At 44.5% G+C, this 14,697-nt stretch overlaps 1 protein-coding gene across 6 annotated transcripts in view; it reads right to left on the bottom strand.

Annotated features, from left to right (window-relative positions):
* The window catches only part of KANK4 (KN motif and ankyrin repeat domains 4), a 64,566-nt gene that overhangs the window by 4,325 nt on the left and 45,544 nt on the right, over positions 1 to 14,697 (bottom strand). For all 6 annotated transcript variants that reach the window (XM_083621254.1, XM_083621257.1, XM_083621252.1 and 3 more), the window contains 5 exons: positions 10,761 to 10,985; positions 9,086 to 9,173; positions 7,616 to 7,835; positions 3,854 to 3,996; positions 1,816 to 2,016 (listed from right to left, as the gene is read on the bottom strand). In XM_083621254.1, coding sequence (XP_083477380.1) covers positions 1,816 to 2,016; positions 3,854 to 3,996; positions 7,616 to 7,835; positions 9,086 to 9,173; positions 10,761 to 10,985 — 877 coding nt within the window. The remainder of the gene's footprint in view (positions 1 to 1,815; positions 2,017 to 3,853; positions 3,997 to 7,615; positions 7,836 to 9,085; positions 9,174 to 10,760; positions 10,986 to 14,697) is intronic.

Here is a 14,697-nt window from a genome sequence, read left to right as displayed (position 1 = left end):
CACATTGACCTAGACTTTGATTCAAATTCTTGCTAAGCCATAGAATTTCAGAGACAATGGATGTTCTGAAAGCCCTGTAGAAATACAGGAATAGAGAGGCTATCTGTTGCTGTTAGTATTTATCAAAAACTTCCTCAAATGACCAAAGTGTTCTTTTTTAAGCCTACACTAATTTAAAGAAGTGGCTGCTAAGTAGTAGTAACAACAGGAGAACTGTGGCCATGTTGCGGAAGTAGAAGGGAGACCAGTACACACAAAATAAATCTTAAACAGGCCACTTCTTTTGTTGAAAGGGCATGCAAACCAAATGGGTCAGGGAGGTCAACCAAACCAACTTGCTGTATAACCGCAAGTTGGCCTGTGTAAATCATCCATAGGGCAAGCTGAAAACTAATGCAAATTGACTCTTCTCAAAACTGAGACCTCAATGCAATGTTCAGTATTTATTGAATAGTGGGTAAAAGGAGAATAATTTGAAACTCCCCGCTTGAGTCTTGAAGAATCCAAATAACCCCTAGAGCCATTTTAAGCCCATCTCACACCCCTTAGGTTGAAAATAATATGTTTATGCCATATTGCTACTTGCCTTAAGATTGATCTAAAATTGCTCTATCCAGTTTGGATACAATTTGCTGTATCCTCAGCTCTGTGCTCAAGAGTTGTGGCAAACAGAATACAGTGGTACCTCGGGTTAAGAACTTAATTCGTTCTGGAGGTCCATTCTTAACCTGAAACTGTTCTTAACCTGAGGTTACAGACGCTTCAGGTTACAGACTCCGCTAACCCAGAAATAGTACCTCGGGTTAAGAACTTTGCTTCAGGATGAGAACAGAAATTGTGCTCTGGTGGCAGCAGAAGGCCCCATTAGCTAAGGTGGTACCTCAGGTTAAGAACAGTTTCAGGTTAAGAACGGACCTCCAGAACGAATTAAGTTCTTAACCCGAGGTACCACTGTACACGTATCTTGGCTAAAAATAGGCCAATCATTGACAGAGGCATTTTCTTTCACAGCCCTGCAAGGAAGCAGCAGCTAGCAACAGCTCATGAGGTTAGGTTTTAAGAGTGAGTGGCAAAAACTGGAATGCCATTGGCAAGGGTAGGAGAAAAGGTGGGCACAAGCTTATAAATCCCAAGAGATCCAGTCCCAATAGCAACTTAATTGGTTGACCTGTAGACAAGTGCACAGCTCGGCCAATCATAATAAATGGTATCATTCAAAACTAGATCCTCCCTCAGTAAACCTCTGCCTGTGTGTGAGGCAGCAGCCTGTTAACCTTTGCTCAACTTATAAGGAAAATGAGACAGGAATCTCATTTGCCTTTTAAGGAGCCGTAGATTTCACCTCAAAATTTGTTTTCCCAGACCGCAGCATGCGTCCCTGTACATCAGTCTTGTTGTATCATGAGTTTTGTAGTCAACAGTCACTACATACATTGTTCTCAAGCACTTTTTGCTCACTGTTGTACTGCACCATGGGATCCGTATTCTTATAGAAACACATACAGTTGGCCTGTACATGCACGCTACAGCTAAAAAAACTCATAATGCTGTGTGACAGTGAGCAGAAGTTAGCTTAGGAACTGCACTGTTTAACAAGGACCTTTGTACAGATCTGAAAGTCAAGTCAAGAGCAGCTCTGTCTGAAGAAACCTAAGTTTCTATAAGATTGCTGGCAATTTCAGAAAAAAACCCTCATGATTGGTTCCCAAATTTTATGTTAAAACCCGTTTGAGATAGTATTTAACAGCATGCTTAGTTTTAACATGGTTTGAAATTGCGGGTCCTCATAATTTGGCAAGCATTCATTTCTCTCACCTTGTCAATCAATGCAGCATCACAACTTGGATGGGTCAAGAGAAGCTTCACAATTTCGATGTTACCATACTGAGAAGCAACCATCAGTGGTGACAAACCAGCATCATCCTGAAGATTTACATCAGCGCCACATGACAGCAAGGCTTTCACCATATCTTCTCTATCATGGCTCACCCCCAGAATTAAGGCAGTCTGGCCTCCCTAGAAAAAATCAGAAGCAAGAGAGAGAGAAAATTAGTTTTTGTATACTATTTCTTATTCTCTCAATGAAGAAAATCACCAACATTTGTAGCCCGTTCTTTAAGGGGGGAAATGGTCCAAGAAGGCGAAGGATATAAGGAAGACATGAAAACATGGTGCACTCCGATTCTTTAGTGAATGTTGTACTCCCATCTCTTCATTCTCTCAAAGCTATTTTTTTTGTGTTGCCCAATCTCCGATGAAGCTTCAGAGTTGTGGCTGCCATTTTGTTGAATTATGGGAAGGAAAAAGATTAGAAAAAAAGCTCATAATCTCCCTGCTGATAAATATATGTAGCCACTCTAAGATAGCAATGTAAGATAAGCTGATGAAATTTAGTTGGTCTGTAGATATGAGCAAAATAATTTAGCCAAGTCTGATACAGGAGACCCTGTTTACAGCACCAACCCTTCTGAAGCAGATTTTGAGGGTAAGCAGAGGTCTGGAAAAGAGGATTAGATGAATTCATGGAGGACAGGGATACCAATAGCTACTGAGATCTTATGATGACGGACTGTGTGTAAATCAAATATATGCATGCTAGCCATGATGACTACCGTATTTTTCGCCCTATAGGATGCACTTTTTCCCCTCCAAAAATGAAGGGGAAATGTGTGTGCGTCTTATGGGGCGAATGCAGGCTCCTTGGCTTCAGCGATAGCAATGCGAAGCCTCTAAAGCCTGCGCTCCGGAGGCTTCGCGTTGCTTTCGCTGAAGCCAGGAGAGTCTGCTCTTTGAGGCTGGCGGTGGGAGAAAGCAGCGCTTCCCCCCACCGCCAGCCCCACACCTGGGGGGCAGCGGGAAGGCGCGTGACGCCTTTGCGCTGCTCCCCGACCCGGCTTTGAGGCTGGCGGTGGGGGAAAGCAGTGCTTCCCCCCACCGCCAGCCCCACAAGCTCGGGGGGCAGCGGGAAGGCGCGTGATGCCTTTGCGCTGCTCCCCGACCCGGCTTTGAGGCTGGCAGTGGGGGAAAGCAGCGCTTCCCCCCACCGCCAGCCCCACAAGCTGGGTCGAAAAGCCCGCAGGAGCCGCGCGCTCTTTAAAGTGTGCACGGCTTCTGCGGGCTTTTCTATGAGGTGGAGGAATTCCCCCACCTCGTAGAAAAGCCCGCAGGAGCCGCGCACACTTTAAAGAGCGTGCCACTCTTGGGGGCTTTTCCCCGAGGAGGTACAAGGGACTGACCGGCCGTTTCAGTCCCTACTCCCTCCTGGTCGAAAAGCCCGCAGGAGTCGCGCGCGGCTCCTGTGGGCTTTTGCGGGAGGTGGGGGAATTCCGCCACCTCCCGCAAAAGCAGGGAGAAGGTCTTGGAGTAGCGCACAGGCTGCGTGCAGCCTGTCCGCTGCTCCCAGAGCTACGGGGGGGGGGGGGAATCATATATTTTCCCTTGATTTCTCTCCCTGAAAACTAGGTGCGCCCTATGGGCCGGTGCGCCCTATAGGGCGAAAAATACGGTATGTTCGCCTCCACAATTGGAGGCAGCAATGCTTCTGATCAGATGCTGGAAACCACGGGAGGGGAATGTGCTGTTGTGCTCAAATCCTGCTTGCTGGTTTCCCACAGACAAATGTTCAACCACTGTGAGATGAGGCTGCTGGACTGCATCAGCCACTTCTTATGTTCTTATGTACTATTACAAATATTGTGGCATCTTGATCATGTAAGCAAAGACTGACATTTCAGCACGATAGCATTAAAGTAACGTTTTATGAGTCCAGATACCCATGATCACTTTTTTAATATAAAAAAGCCTTTTGGTGTCTGTAACTCAAAACAAAATGTAGTGACACATTTCAGCATACCTGACTTGCCCGTATATTAACATTGCCTTCTTTCAAGAGCTTCGTGACCACGTCCATTTCTTCATCGGTTTCTGCTGATGCAAGTGGTGTGATCATTACTGCTGTATACCCAGCTTTGTTTTGATGGTCCACATCACAGACACCTAAACAAGAGGCAACATTTTTCATCTATCTATATCTACCAGGAGTCAAAGAAGCGCAAGGTACGTGAAGCAATATTCTTATTTAATTTACTTGTATCTCAGAGATCAGCCTTCACCAATGTGTAATCCTCCAGATTACAATTAGCTCCACAATGAATGGAAATTAGCTTGCTAGGGCTGATTAGAGCTGTCCTCCAAAACATTTGGAGGACACCGGGCTGGCAAAAGGTTGCCGTAGACAGTGCCTTACAGTGCAATCCTATATGTGTCTACTTAGAAGTATGCCCCATTGTTTTCACTGGTATTTATTCCCATGTAAATGCATACAGGATTGCAGCCTTAAACACATAAATATTTATCACGAATCTGTTTTTTAAAAAGACAATCAGCAACAGATTGTACAGATAACTGTGAAGACCAAGACTTTGATTCATGTTCCTTAGGCTTTAACACACTGAATTTTAAATTCAGAGGGATGTATTTTCCAGAGCTAAGCAAGCTTCCTGTTAGAGCAAAGACTCTGGAAACAAAACTTGGAGAAGTTATGGCGACAGAAGGGAACACACTCCTTGCATTTTCTAGAGCTTCTCAGAATATAGTCAGGACCATGCATGCCTTCTGTAAGCATGACCCCATTTGCACAATTTGTTATGCTGGAATAATGATCATTCCACTCACTTCAGCTTTTGACTTGTTTGGACAGTTTAAGGGAAAAGACTCAAAAGCTCAAATGGGATAAATGGCAAAATCAGGGGCTCAATTCAGCTCATTGTCACACCAGAACAAGGCCCATTCTACACTCACTGACAACACTGGCCGGGGGGGGGTCATTGGGCCCCCTCATGAAGCAATTTCACCAATACTTTACTGATACTGCATCAGAAAAGATCCCTACGCCAGTCTCGGAAGGTGCAAATTGGTCCTAACAACACTTTCCTCTCATCCCTAGAGAAATTTGGTGGCCTGTATATGACCCAAGACAGTTTATAAGGGGATAGGCGTGAAATACCTTGGTTATGGAGAACAATATTTTATTCAATATGCCTTGTACTAAATATGCACACTATGTGTTGAATTTGCTAGAAAGGCATATGGGAACAGGAGTTGGCTACCTTACTTGGGAGAAATAGGGAAATACACATTGATTAGCCCTATCCACAGATTGCTCACGTGGAGGGCATTAGCATGATCACTTGGAGTTGTGCCCTTCATGCTGCCATTGATGTTGCTTCCTCTTCCTTAAATAGCCACGTGCGTCACCCACACTTGTCTGAAGAGAAACCACAGTGTTCCAGCTCTTGCTCCTGTGTGGGGCCTCTGCATTATCAGGACACCAGAACAAGCAGGTGTCCTCTGTTCATGCAGAGGCCCTACACACATGTAGGGCAATGCATGGTTGCTTCTGGAAGAATTCCTCAGGGCAGGGCTAAAAGCATTCCCCGCCCCCTGGTTCCATGGGTGATGCCCAGCATGAATAAGGCTATTGTGTCTGGCTTATTGTGAGAGTTTGCCTCATACACCTTGGCATCAGACCTTGGCTGTCTTAACTTCAAAGGAAGATGTAGGTGTGCAAAAGGAAATAGGTGACTAAAGGATGGGAAAGAAACTGGAAGAAAGAAGTTCAATGGTAGAGCACATACTTCGCATGTATAAAGTCCCAGGTTCAGTGTCTTCTCCAAACAAAAGATCTGAAGCAGCAGGGTTGGCAAAGACCTCTGTTTGGAGAGTTGCGCCCAGGCAGAGCAGACAGTACCAAGGTTTTTCTTAAGGTTTGCATCATTGCTAGAACTCCAGGGCATGCTATTATTTTCCTTCTTTCATAGACTTGAAATGAATTAGTATTTAAAACTCAGTGTGTAGCTTTGAATATAATTGCCCGGGGGCATCTACCAAGAGAACAAAACAACCTTGTTTCAATATTCTGGGGTGGCTTGGAAGTCTTAGTGCAACAATTGATTTATAGACACATATGATAATATGCCATTCTTCTAACATTTTACAGGTTGTCATGCCAACCAGGAAATCAAAGAGCTTCTTTCTTCTTGCTGGAAAATACATGCATGTTTACTGGATAAAAATCTTGTAGGACATTTTACTCTTTCACATCTGACCTGACAGGCCAACCGTTTAGAATGCAGTTTTTATTGCTGAACTCTAGCTTCTCATTTCAGTTTATAAGTAGCAATCCTCGATTATGAAGTACAGTCATGCCTACTGTGAATGTTACAGCATAGAATATTTCAGTTTCCCCCCGAATTTTGGGTGAGGGTATGTGTAGAAGAGCCTGTGTTGGAGGCCTAACTCTGGTATGCTCTCGCGCCTTAGAGGTCTGTAATTTTCTACCACAATTTTTGAGTTTCAGGTGTCAACTGAAAACACTTTTGTAACTCTTTTGCAATCTAATGAATAGAAGATTACTTCCTTAGCAGCAATGCATGCATCTGTGTTTGAATTACTTGCTATAGTAGGTGTTGTTTTTAGTTTGTACACGTTTTTAGCTATGTTTGGATGCATTTTGCCTAGATATTTTTTTTAATGTACATCACCCCGAGTTCTTTTTGAGGAAGGTTGCATCTATAAGTATCCTAAATAAATAAACAGAAGTCAGCCATATCTATATTTGAGGGCTGATTCACCCTTTATATAGTAAATATACCTACCGCATACATAATTTAGATCCTACTGCGTAAATGGAGGGACGAGGGTGGCACTGTGGGTTAAACCACAGAGCGTAGGACTTGCCAATCAGAAGGTTGGCAGTTCGAATCCCTGCGACGGGGTGAGCTCCTGTTGCTCGGTCCCTGCTCCTGCCAACCTAGCAGTTTGAAAGCACGTCAAAGTGCAAGTAGATAAATAGGTACCGCTCTGCCGGGAAGGTAAACGGCGTTTACGTGCGCTGCTCTGGGTCGCCAGAAGTGGCTTAGTCATGCTGGCCACATGACCCGGAAGCTGTACGCCGGCTCCCTCGGCCAATAAAGCGCGATGAGCGCTGCAATCCCAGAGTCAGCCACGACTGGACAGGGGTCCCTTTACCTTTACGTAAATGGAAATACAGCACATCTCAGCATAGTGTGACCTGTGTGCCTGCTCAGTGTGCTATCTAGGGGCTAACTGTTGACGGGCAATTTCAAGGCCCCTGTTATCCCTTCCTCTAACGCTCTTTATCTTTCAACTCTATTTGGGTTGAACAGGCCTCCAAACAGAGGACTCCTTCAAGAATGCTTCCAAGCTTATGCCGGCCATTAAGAAGCTATTCTTCTGTAATCACCAAATTCTGATTTTACATTTTTATACAGTTTTATATATGATCGTTGTCAATCACTATGATATTCTAAAAGGAATAATGGTATATAAATATTTTTATACACCAAAGGAAAATAAGCAGAGAGCAGTAAATCAGGACACAATGCCAGCTCCCCCTTTGCCACAGAGTGTGGACAAGATCAAAGCATAATGCAGGAAAGCCAGAGAGAAGATTACCGCAATTAAGGGAAAAGAAAACAAGTACCCAGTTGGGCCCTAAGAACTGAGATTGAAAAAGCAGTTTCAGGGAGAGTGTTGAAAGCAGAACAAATGGACATAATTTTCAGCTCTGAAAAACCAATTAAGGGATTCTTACCTGTCTCTAAAAGAAGCTTCACAATCCGAAAGTTGGAATGAGAAACACTGTAATGAAGTGCTGTGTTGCCATTCCCGTCAGCCAAGTTCACAATTATATTCTCTAACTGTGGATGAATTGCCTCAACCTCTTGGAGGTAAGCTGCCACAATTTCAGGGCTGGAGGATTTCCTGCTTGAGATTCGGAACCACTCCTGGCAGATGGTGCTTAAAACGTGCCTCTAAAAAAAAAAAAAAAAAAAGACCAACAGCTGATTTAGTCCAACAATAGTATTCCAAACTTTTTAACAACGTTTTTGTGCTTGAAACTCACAGCCAAACTATTAGTGCCTCTCATTCACCTCTGGGGACCAAGAAGTTCTCAGATTCCAGTCCATATAGTAACTTACTGCTCTGTGTACAAACTTCCTCCATGGAACAGCACTGTGAGATGCCAAGATGAGATGATAGCTCTTACCAGAGCAGCTCTGCTAGAACTGATGGGAGAGTTCAACAACATCTGGATGGCTGCATGCTCCTCAGCCTTGTTGAATCTTAATTCTATTATAGTTTAATGTGCTGTTCCACTGCTTGGGCCGGCTGCAAAAAGCAATCTATAACTGAGACATAATGAATCTATGCATATTTAAACTTGCCTTGTTATGAAATCCTGCTATGGTAGCAGACCAGCACAACATCTTTTCAGTAGCTACTGGACTGATTTGAGTTTTGAGAGATGCAGTGTTGCGGCCAACTAAGTGTAGACCCATTGAAATTCATGAACTGAAGCTAGTCATATCCATTAATATAAATGGACTTACTCTGAGAATAGCTAATGATGAATACAACCCAGTTAGTAACACTGGATACAACCTAGCAAAGAGTATTAATACACAATGCTGTATACTCCGAATGAATGGGAGCCAACCATGTAGTACAGTGAGAACTAAAATCTAGAAGCCCACAGGTTCAAGCTCGGTCTCCTCAGATGCCCACAGATGTAACCTTTCCCCCCCCAAGTTCTATCCTGACATCTGCTTTGTGATGATAAATGCAATGGGTTTAAGATGTGAAAAGGTTTTATTATGGTTGATTGCTGCAAATGAATAAACTATATAAAACAAACTTTATTTGGGGAAATGTGTCTTTTGCTTCCCTACACCATTTATCAAAACTAGCATTTGATTAATTTAGATTTTGAAAATAGGGAATTTGAAGTTAACCATAACACATCAGTGAAAAGCTGGCGCTGGTATGCCAGGGACAGCTCAGTCAGTAGAGCATGAGACTCTTAACCTTAGGGTTGTGGGTCTCAGCCCCACATTAGGCTAAAGATCTCTGCATTGCAGGGGAATGGACCAGATGACCCTTCCATCTTCACAATTCTATTATTCTCTGAGTCGACCATTAACCAAAAATAATCACTAAGAAGGTTCTTAAATTAAGCTGAAACAGAGAGGTGCTCAAAATACAACATGAAAAATATTAGTACCAGTAATTTGTCCTTTGTGGTTCTTATTTCTGGCAGGTGTTTGCTCAAGATCTGGCATCCTTTCAGAAAATCTGTAGAGGGTTTAAATCTGAAAACGAAAAACATCTTTGTGGATTCACTGTAAAAAAAAAATGTGCAAAAAAACACAGCTTCTTCTCTTTTTTAAGAATAAGATTAGGAAAAATAAATGAATATTGATGGGCAGAGGGGAGGACCTTATAGCAAAACTGCTCCTCTGCCCCTTACTACTATTCAATAACCCTTTTTAAAAAATATATGCAACTATATAATTGAAAGGTTCAATGCAGGACATAAAGCACAAATGTAATACTTTGTAGTGCGAGGCTAATGGGCTTCTTTATAAACCATGTGTTGAAAAGGTACTGGCCACAAGGCAATACAGTGGTACCTCGGGTTACATACGCTTCAGGCTACAGACTCCGCTAACCCAGAAACAGTACCTCGGGTTAAGAACTTTGCTTCAGGATGAGAACAGAAATCATGCTCCGGCAGCGCAATGGCAGCGGGAGGCCCCATTAGCTAAAGTGGTGCTTCAGGTTAAGAATGGACCTCCGGAACGAATTAAGTACTTAACCCGAGGTACCACTGTACACAGTTAACTTAAGACACTGGATTTAATAATGGTTCATGTTGTGGTCATTATTTCTGGTATGTAGTGTGGGCAGTATTAGCTTAGAACATTGGTCATTTCCAGCTCATCAAGGCCTCCCCCCCCCCAAGACAAAGCCTTTCCCCACAGAACGACAGGCCCACCGGGGGGTGTTGTAAGAATAAAATGAGGAGATGGAGAGTTTCTTGAAGGAAAGGTGGGATATAAATGTAATAAATACAGGTTACTTGAGAAACTACCCTGTTTCTTATATACCCAAAAGGTTACTGTGTTTTGCATTAGTGTTTCACTTTCAAGTCTCCAAACTACCAGAAACCCACTCCACTGTAACTCAGAGCAGGGCCTCCCGTATGCCTGCCAATCATGTTCAACTGTGTCCCTGTTGACATACGGTACATCAGGGGTCCATTATTTGTACTTTCTGGAAACGATGGCATTTTTGTTTCAACAAGCTCTTGCAGCTTTCTTAGGTGTACACCTTGTGTTGCTTTTAAACCTATCCTTTGTGTGGTTGTTTTGGTTTTAAAATTTATTTTTAGCTGGGCTTTTTTGTTTGTTATGTTTGTAAATCACTTTGAAAAACAAGCAGAAAATGATTCATAAATGAATAATCATAATAATACCTTGTCTTCAGTGTTAATTCAAATGCCTTATAGCTCGTAACAACTTGGATTTTATTAATGTTTCTCTCAAATACATTATTACACCTGCTGAAAGCAGAATGGAACAGAAACTACTACTGATTGTCTGCAGGAATTGTACATGCTCACATAACGTTCCAGCAGCTTTGCTGAAACACCAGCTGCATCAGGCACCTCTTACCCCTAAACTGTGCCAGCTGGTTATTACAAAAGCAACTGTTTAGGAATTGGGGCCTGAGTTTGATTTTCCCTCTTCCCTCCCTCCCTCCCTCTGTGTGTGTTTTATTTAGATTTTAAGCTTGCAGGCAGGGGCTGTTAATTGATTCCATGTAAGCCACTCTGGGAGCTTTTAAAGCTAAAAAATGGGGTACAAATGCTCTAAATAAAGAACAAGAACCATTACCTGTCTGCCTTGTGCTGTGTGCTTGGTCGTGTGGTTCCCTCTTGCTCTTCGGGGTCTTCTTTCCTTGCGTAATGGGCAGTTCCAGAAGCTCTTTGTTCACTTGCATTGCCATCTTCACCCCATCTATGCTCATCATTGCCACACTTTCTCTCAGTCTCACTATCTGAATTCCCTTCTGAGGAGCTTTCTTCACAACTTGAATCTTCACTGGATGTGGTTTCGTAACTGGGTGAGGACAGCAGGCATTATTCAGCGTTCCTTCTGTCCGAGAACCAGAGAGCTATAAGCAAAATTGGTGGGCCCTAGGCCCAAAACCCTCTTAAATTTGAAATCCCAGGCTGTGCAAGCCATGGATTTTTATTTTTATTCGCTGGGACATAAGTAATCTTAGAAGCATGCAGGTTTTTGCTAATTCAAAAGGAAGTGGCCTCTTGTAGGAGTGGTGGTTTCAATAACAGTATTATTGCTTGCTTTCTAACTACCATGACGTGGCCCATTCATAATAATACTTTTATGGCTCTGTGCCATTGAGGTGAGGTGACACTGCATAATTTCCAGAATGGGGATTATAGGCACTGATGCCAAGGGAAGAACCTGGTGAACAATTCTACATGACAACTATGCACATGTCATTGACATCTTTCTCACTGCAAGGCTAATATTTAGAACCAATACCAAAGCAATATTGGTGTCTTAACAACTCTTAGCTTTCTGATTTATGTCCCCAGCTATGACACACGTTTAATGCTTCCATTACAATAAGGATCATATATCTGAATTCTACTTTCCATTGTTTTGGAAAGCATTGTCCCTAATTCAGGGAATGATCCACAAACTTGAGCTCTACTGAGAGCTCCTCAACCTTTTCACTCTCTGCTAATCTCCAACACATTTGAAGTCCTGCTTTCACATTGCCCAGCATCTGTGAAATAATAGTTAAAGCAGCCACAACAGCTCCTGGACAGAACTGGAAGCAGATAGCCACTGTATCTAGGGATGAGGGATATATTTAGTGTTGTTCACATTTTAATGCAAAAATATGTCATTTTCACCTCTATAAACAATACAGTACACAAATCAAAATGCACCTATCCACCCAATTTGTGCTTCTTTGAATTTTGCTATTCAGTTCTCCAACTATATGTGTACAAAAATGCATATATTTGGGAAAGCACATGAAAATACTTATATTACTGAAAATAGCACACCAAAAATGCCTTATATTAGGGGAAATTGTATACCAAAATGTGTATACTGGGAGAAATACACAATAAAATGCTGGTTTACTATTGTTTTTAATTGCACACTGATGCAGAAATGTGGAGAACTGTCCCTTAAGGCTGGAAAAATGAGAAACTGAAAGAAATCAAAATTAAAGATTCATTCATCTCTATCTGTACCTGGCTGGTGAGACTGTTATAACTGGCCAAAGGTTGTGTTGGAGATTGTTGCATGGCCATTATGTCAAAAAACAAGCCAGTGGGTTTGCTAAGGTTCAGCAAGGTATTCTGTTAGTACTACAGATTGGGGGCCATCCCCTTAATGATGAATTACATTGCTTTCTCATTTTATTCAAATACATTTTATCCTATCTAGAACTTAAAACATTTTACTAGCATTAGTGCATTTTCAAAGTAAAATGATAAAGTAACCACCTCTATATCAAAGCACTTAGAAGCCAATGGTGACTGTTTGCTAAATCACTTCTAAGGGTTGTCCCTTTTATCAGATGCTTAGGGAAGAAAATGTGTTAGTCCTCACTCTCAAGATTTTGACCTGAGATGGGGATGATAGACTATGAAATATACAGGGCCCAGACACTAAACAAGTATTGTAATGTTTGTAGTGAAGTTTGGGCAGGTACAGATGTCCATGTGCATATGGACTGATAGCAACATGTAGACATGCTAATAATCTGTTTTAATGATTTGTGATATATTTTGCGTTTATTTTATGAATGTTGTATCATTGATATTGAGCTGTTCATCTTTAAAAAAAAAGGTAGTATAAAAGTTTTTGCAAGTAAATTAATGTATTTAAACACATGGCCACAAGCTACCTTTGATTCCAATATTCCACCTTTCAAGAAAGTTGCAAGCATTAATCTACAGCTACAAATGTCTGGCTTCCTACATGGTTTCTGTCATGTCTCTGTGAGTTTACAAGCAACTACTATACAGCAAACAGCTAGTCCACTTGGATTTGGAACTGGAGAGGAGAGGTGTGCTAGGCACATGGCAGAGGATCTGGTTTACAGGGAAGGTGGGCGAAGTTGACAAATCTTTCTTAAAACCAACTTGCCGTTTGCACCAGAAGCCAAGAGCTGTGGGGTTGCCTAGATACAGTGGTACCTCGGGATGTAAACGGGATCCGTTCCGGAGCCCTGCTAGCATTCTGAAGCGAACGCAACCTGCATCCACGTGTGTGCGGGTCGCGTTTCGCCGCTTCTGCGCATGGGTGCGCGACAAAACCCGGAAGTAACACGCTCCGTTACTTCCAGGTTGCTGCGGAGCGCAACCCGAAAATACTTACCGTATTTTTCGCACCATAGGACGCACTTTTTCCCTCCTAAAAAGCAAGGGAAAATGTGTGTGCGTCCTATGGAGCGAATGCAGGCTTTCACTGAAGCCTGGAGAGCGAGAGGGGTCGTTGCGCACCGACCCCTCTCCCTCTCCAGGCTTCAGGAAGCTATCCGATAGCCATGGGAGACCCAGCTCTCCCACGGCTAGCGGAGTGCTGCATTAATCCCGAAGCTTGGGGCGTGCGGAGCTCAGCGCGCCCCAAGCTTCTGGGTGCCGGCAAGGTCTCCGCTAGCCGTCTAGCGGAGACCTTGCCGGCACCCAGAAGCTTGGGGCGCGCTGAGCTCCGCACGCCCCAAACTTCGGGATTAGCGCAGCGCTCCGCTAGCCGTGTCTAGGCTGCGGATGGTAGCCTGCTTCCCGGAGCGTTGGGCGCCCTGAAAGCAGAGCGCCCGGCGCTTCGGGAACATATCCGCAGCCTAGGCAGCCCTGCGGGAGGTCCCGCAGGGCTATCTAGGCTGCGGATAGCAGCCTGCTTCCCGGAGCGTCGGGCGCCCTGAAAGCAGAGCGCCCGGCGCTTCCGGAACACATCCGCAGCGTGGGGAGCCTTGCAGGAGTTCCCCGCAGGGCTCCCCAAGCTGCGGATAGCAGCCTGCCGCCCGGCGGGTGGGGCGCCCTGAAGCAGAGCGCCCCTCGCGCCAGGAAGACATCCGCAGCATGCGGAGCCCTGCAGGAGTTCCCCGCAAGGCTCCCCAAGCTGCGGATAGCAGCCTGCCGCCCGGCGGGCGGGGCGCCCTGAATCAGAGCGCCCCTCACGCTGGGCAGACATCTGCAGCGTGGGGAGCCCTGCAGGAGTTCCCCGCAAGGCTCCCCAAGTTGCGGATAGCAGCCTGCCGCCCGGCGGGTGGGGCGCCCTGAAGCAGAGCGCCCCTCGCGCCAGGCAGACATCTGCAGCGTGGGGAGCCCCGCAGGAGTTCCCCGCAAGGCTCCCCAAGCTGCGGATAGCAGCCTGCCGCCCGGCGGGAGGGGCGCCCTGAAGCAGAGCGCCCCGCGCGCCAGGCAGACATCAGCCAGCCCCACAAGCTCGGGGGACAGCAGGGAGGCGCAGCGCCACCATCCCGCTGTTCCTCGACCTGGTTCGGTTTCCCTGACCTGCTTTTGGGGGGGAAATAAAGGGAAATTTTTTTCCCTTTATTTCCCCCCAAAAAAACTAGGTGCGTCCTATGGGACGGAGCGTCCTATGGTGCGAAAAATACGGTAATTTGAAGCACATTTATCCCAAGGTATGACTGTAAATGGAAGCTTAAATTAGCACAGTGCCTTTACACCACAGCCAACCATGGCAGTAGCTATTTAAGATTGTGGCAAACAACGTTCTAGTAATGGGAAGCTGCAGTCTTTTGAATAAAAGACTGGCA

This window comes from Podarcis filfolensis, assembly GCF_964270895.1.
Source record: "Podarcis filfolensis genome assembly, chromosome: 6".
NCBI classification, from domain to species: Eukaryota; Metazoa; Chordata; class Lepidosauria; order Squamata; family Lacertidae; genus Podarcis; species Podarcis filfolensis.
This window is presented reverse-complemented; position numbering and strand designations above follow the sequence as displayed.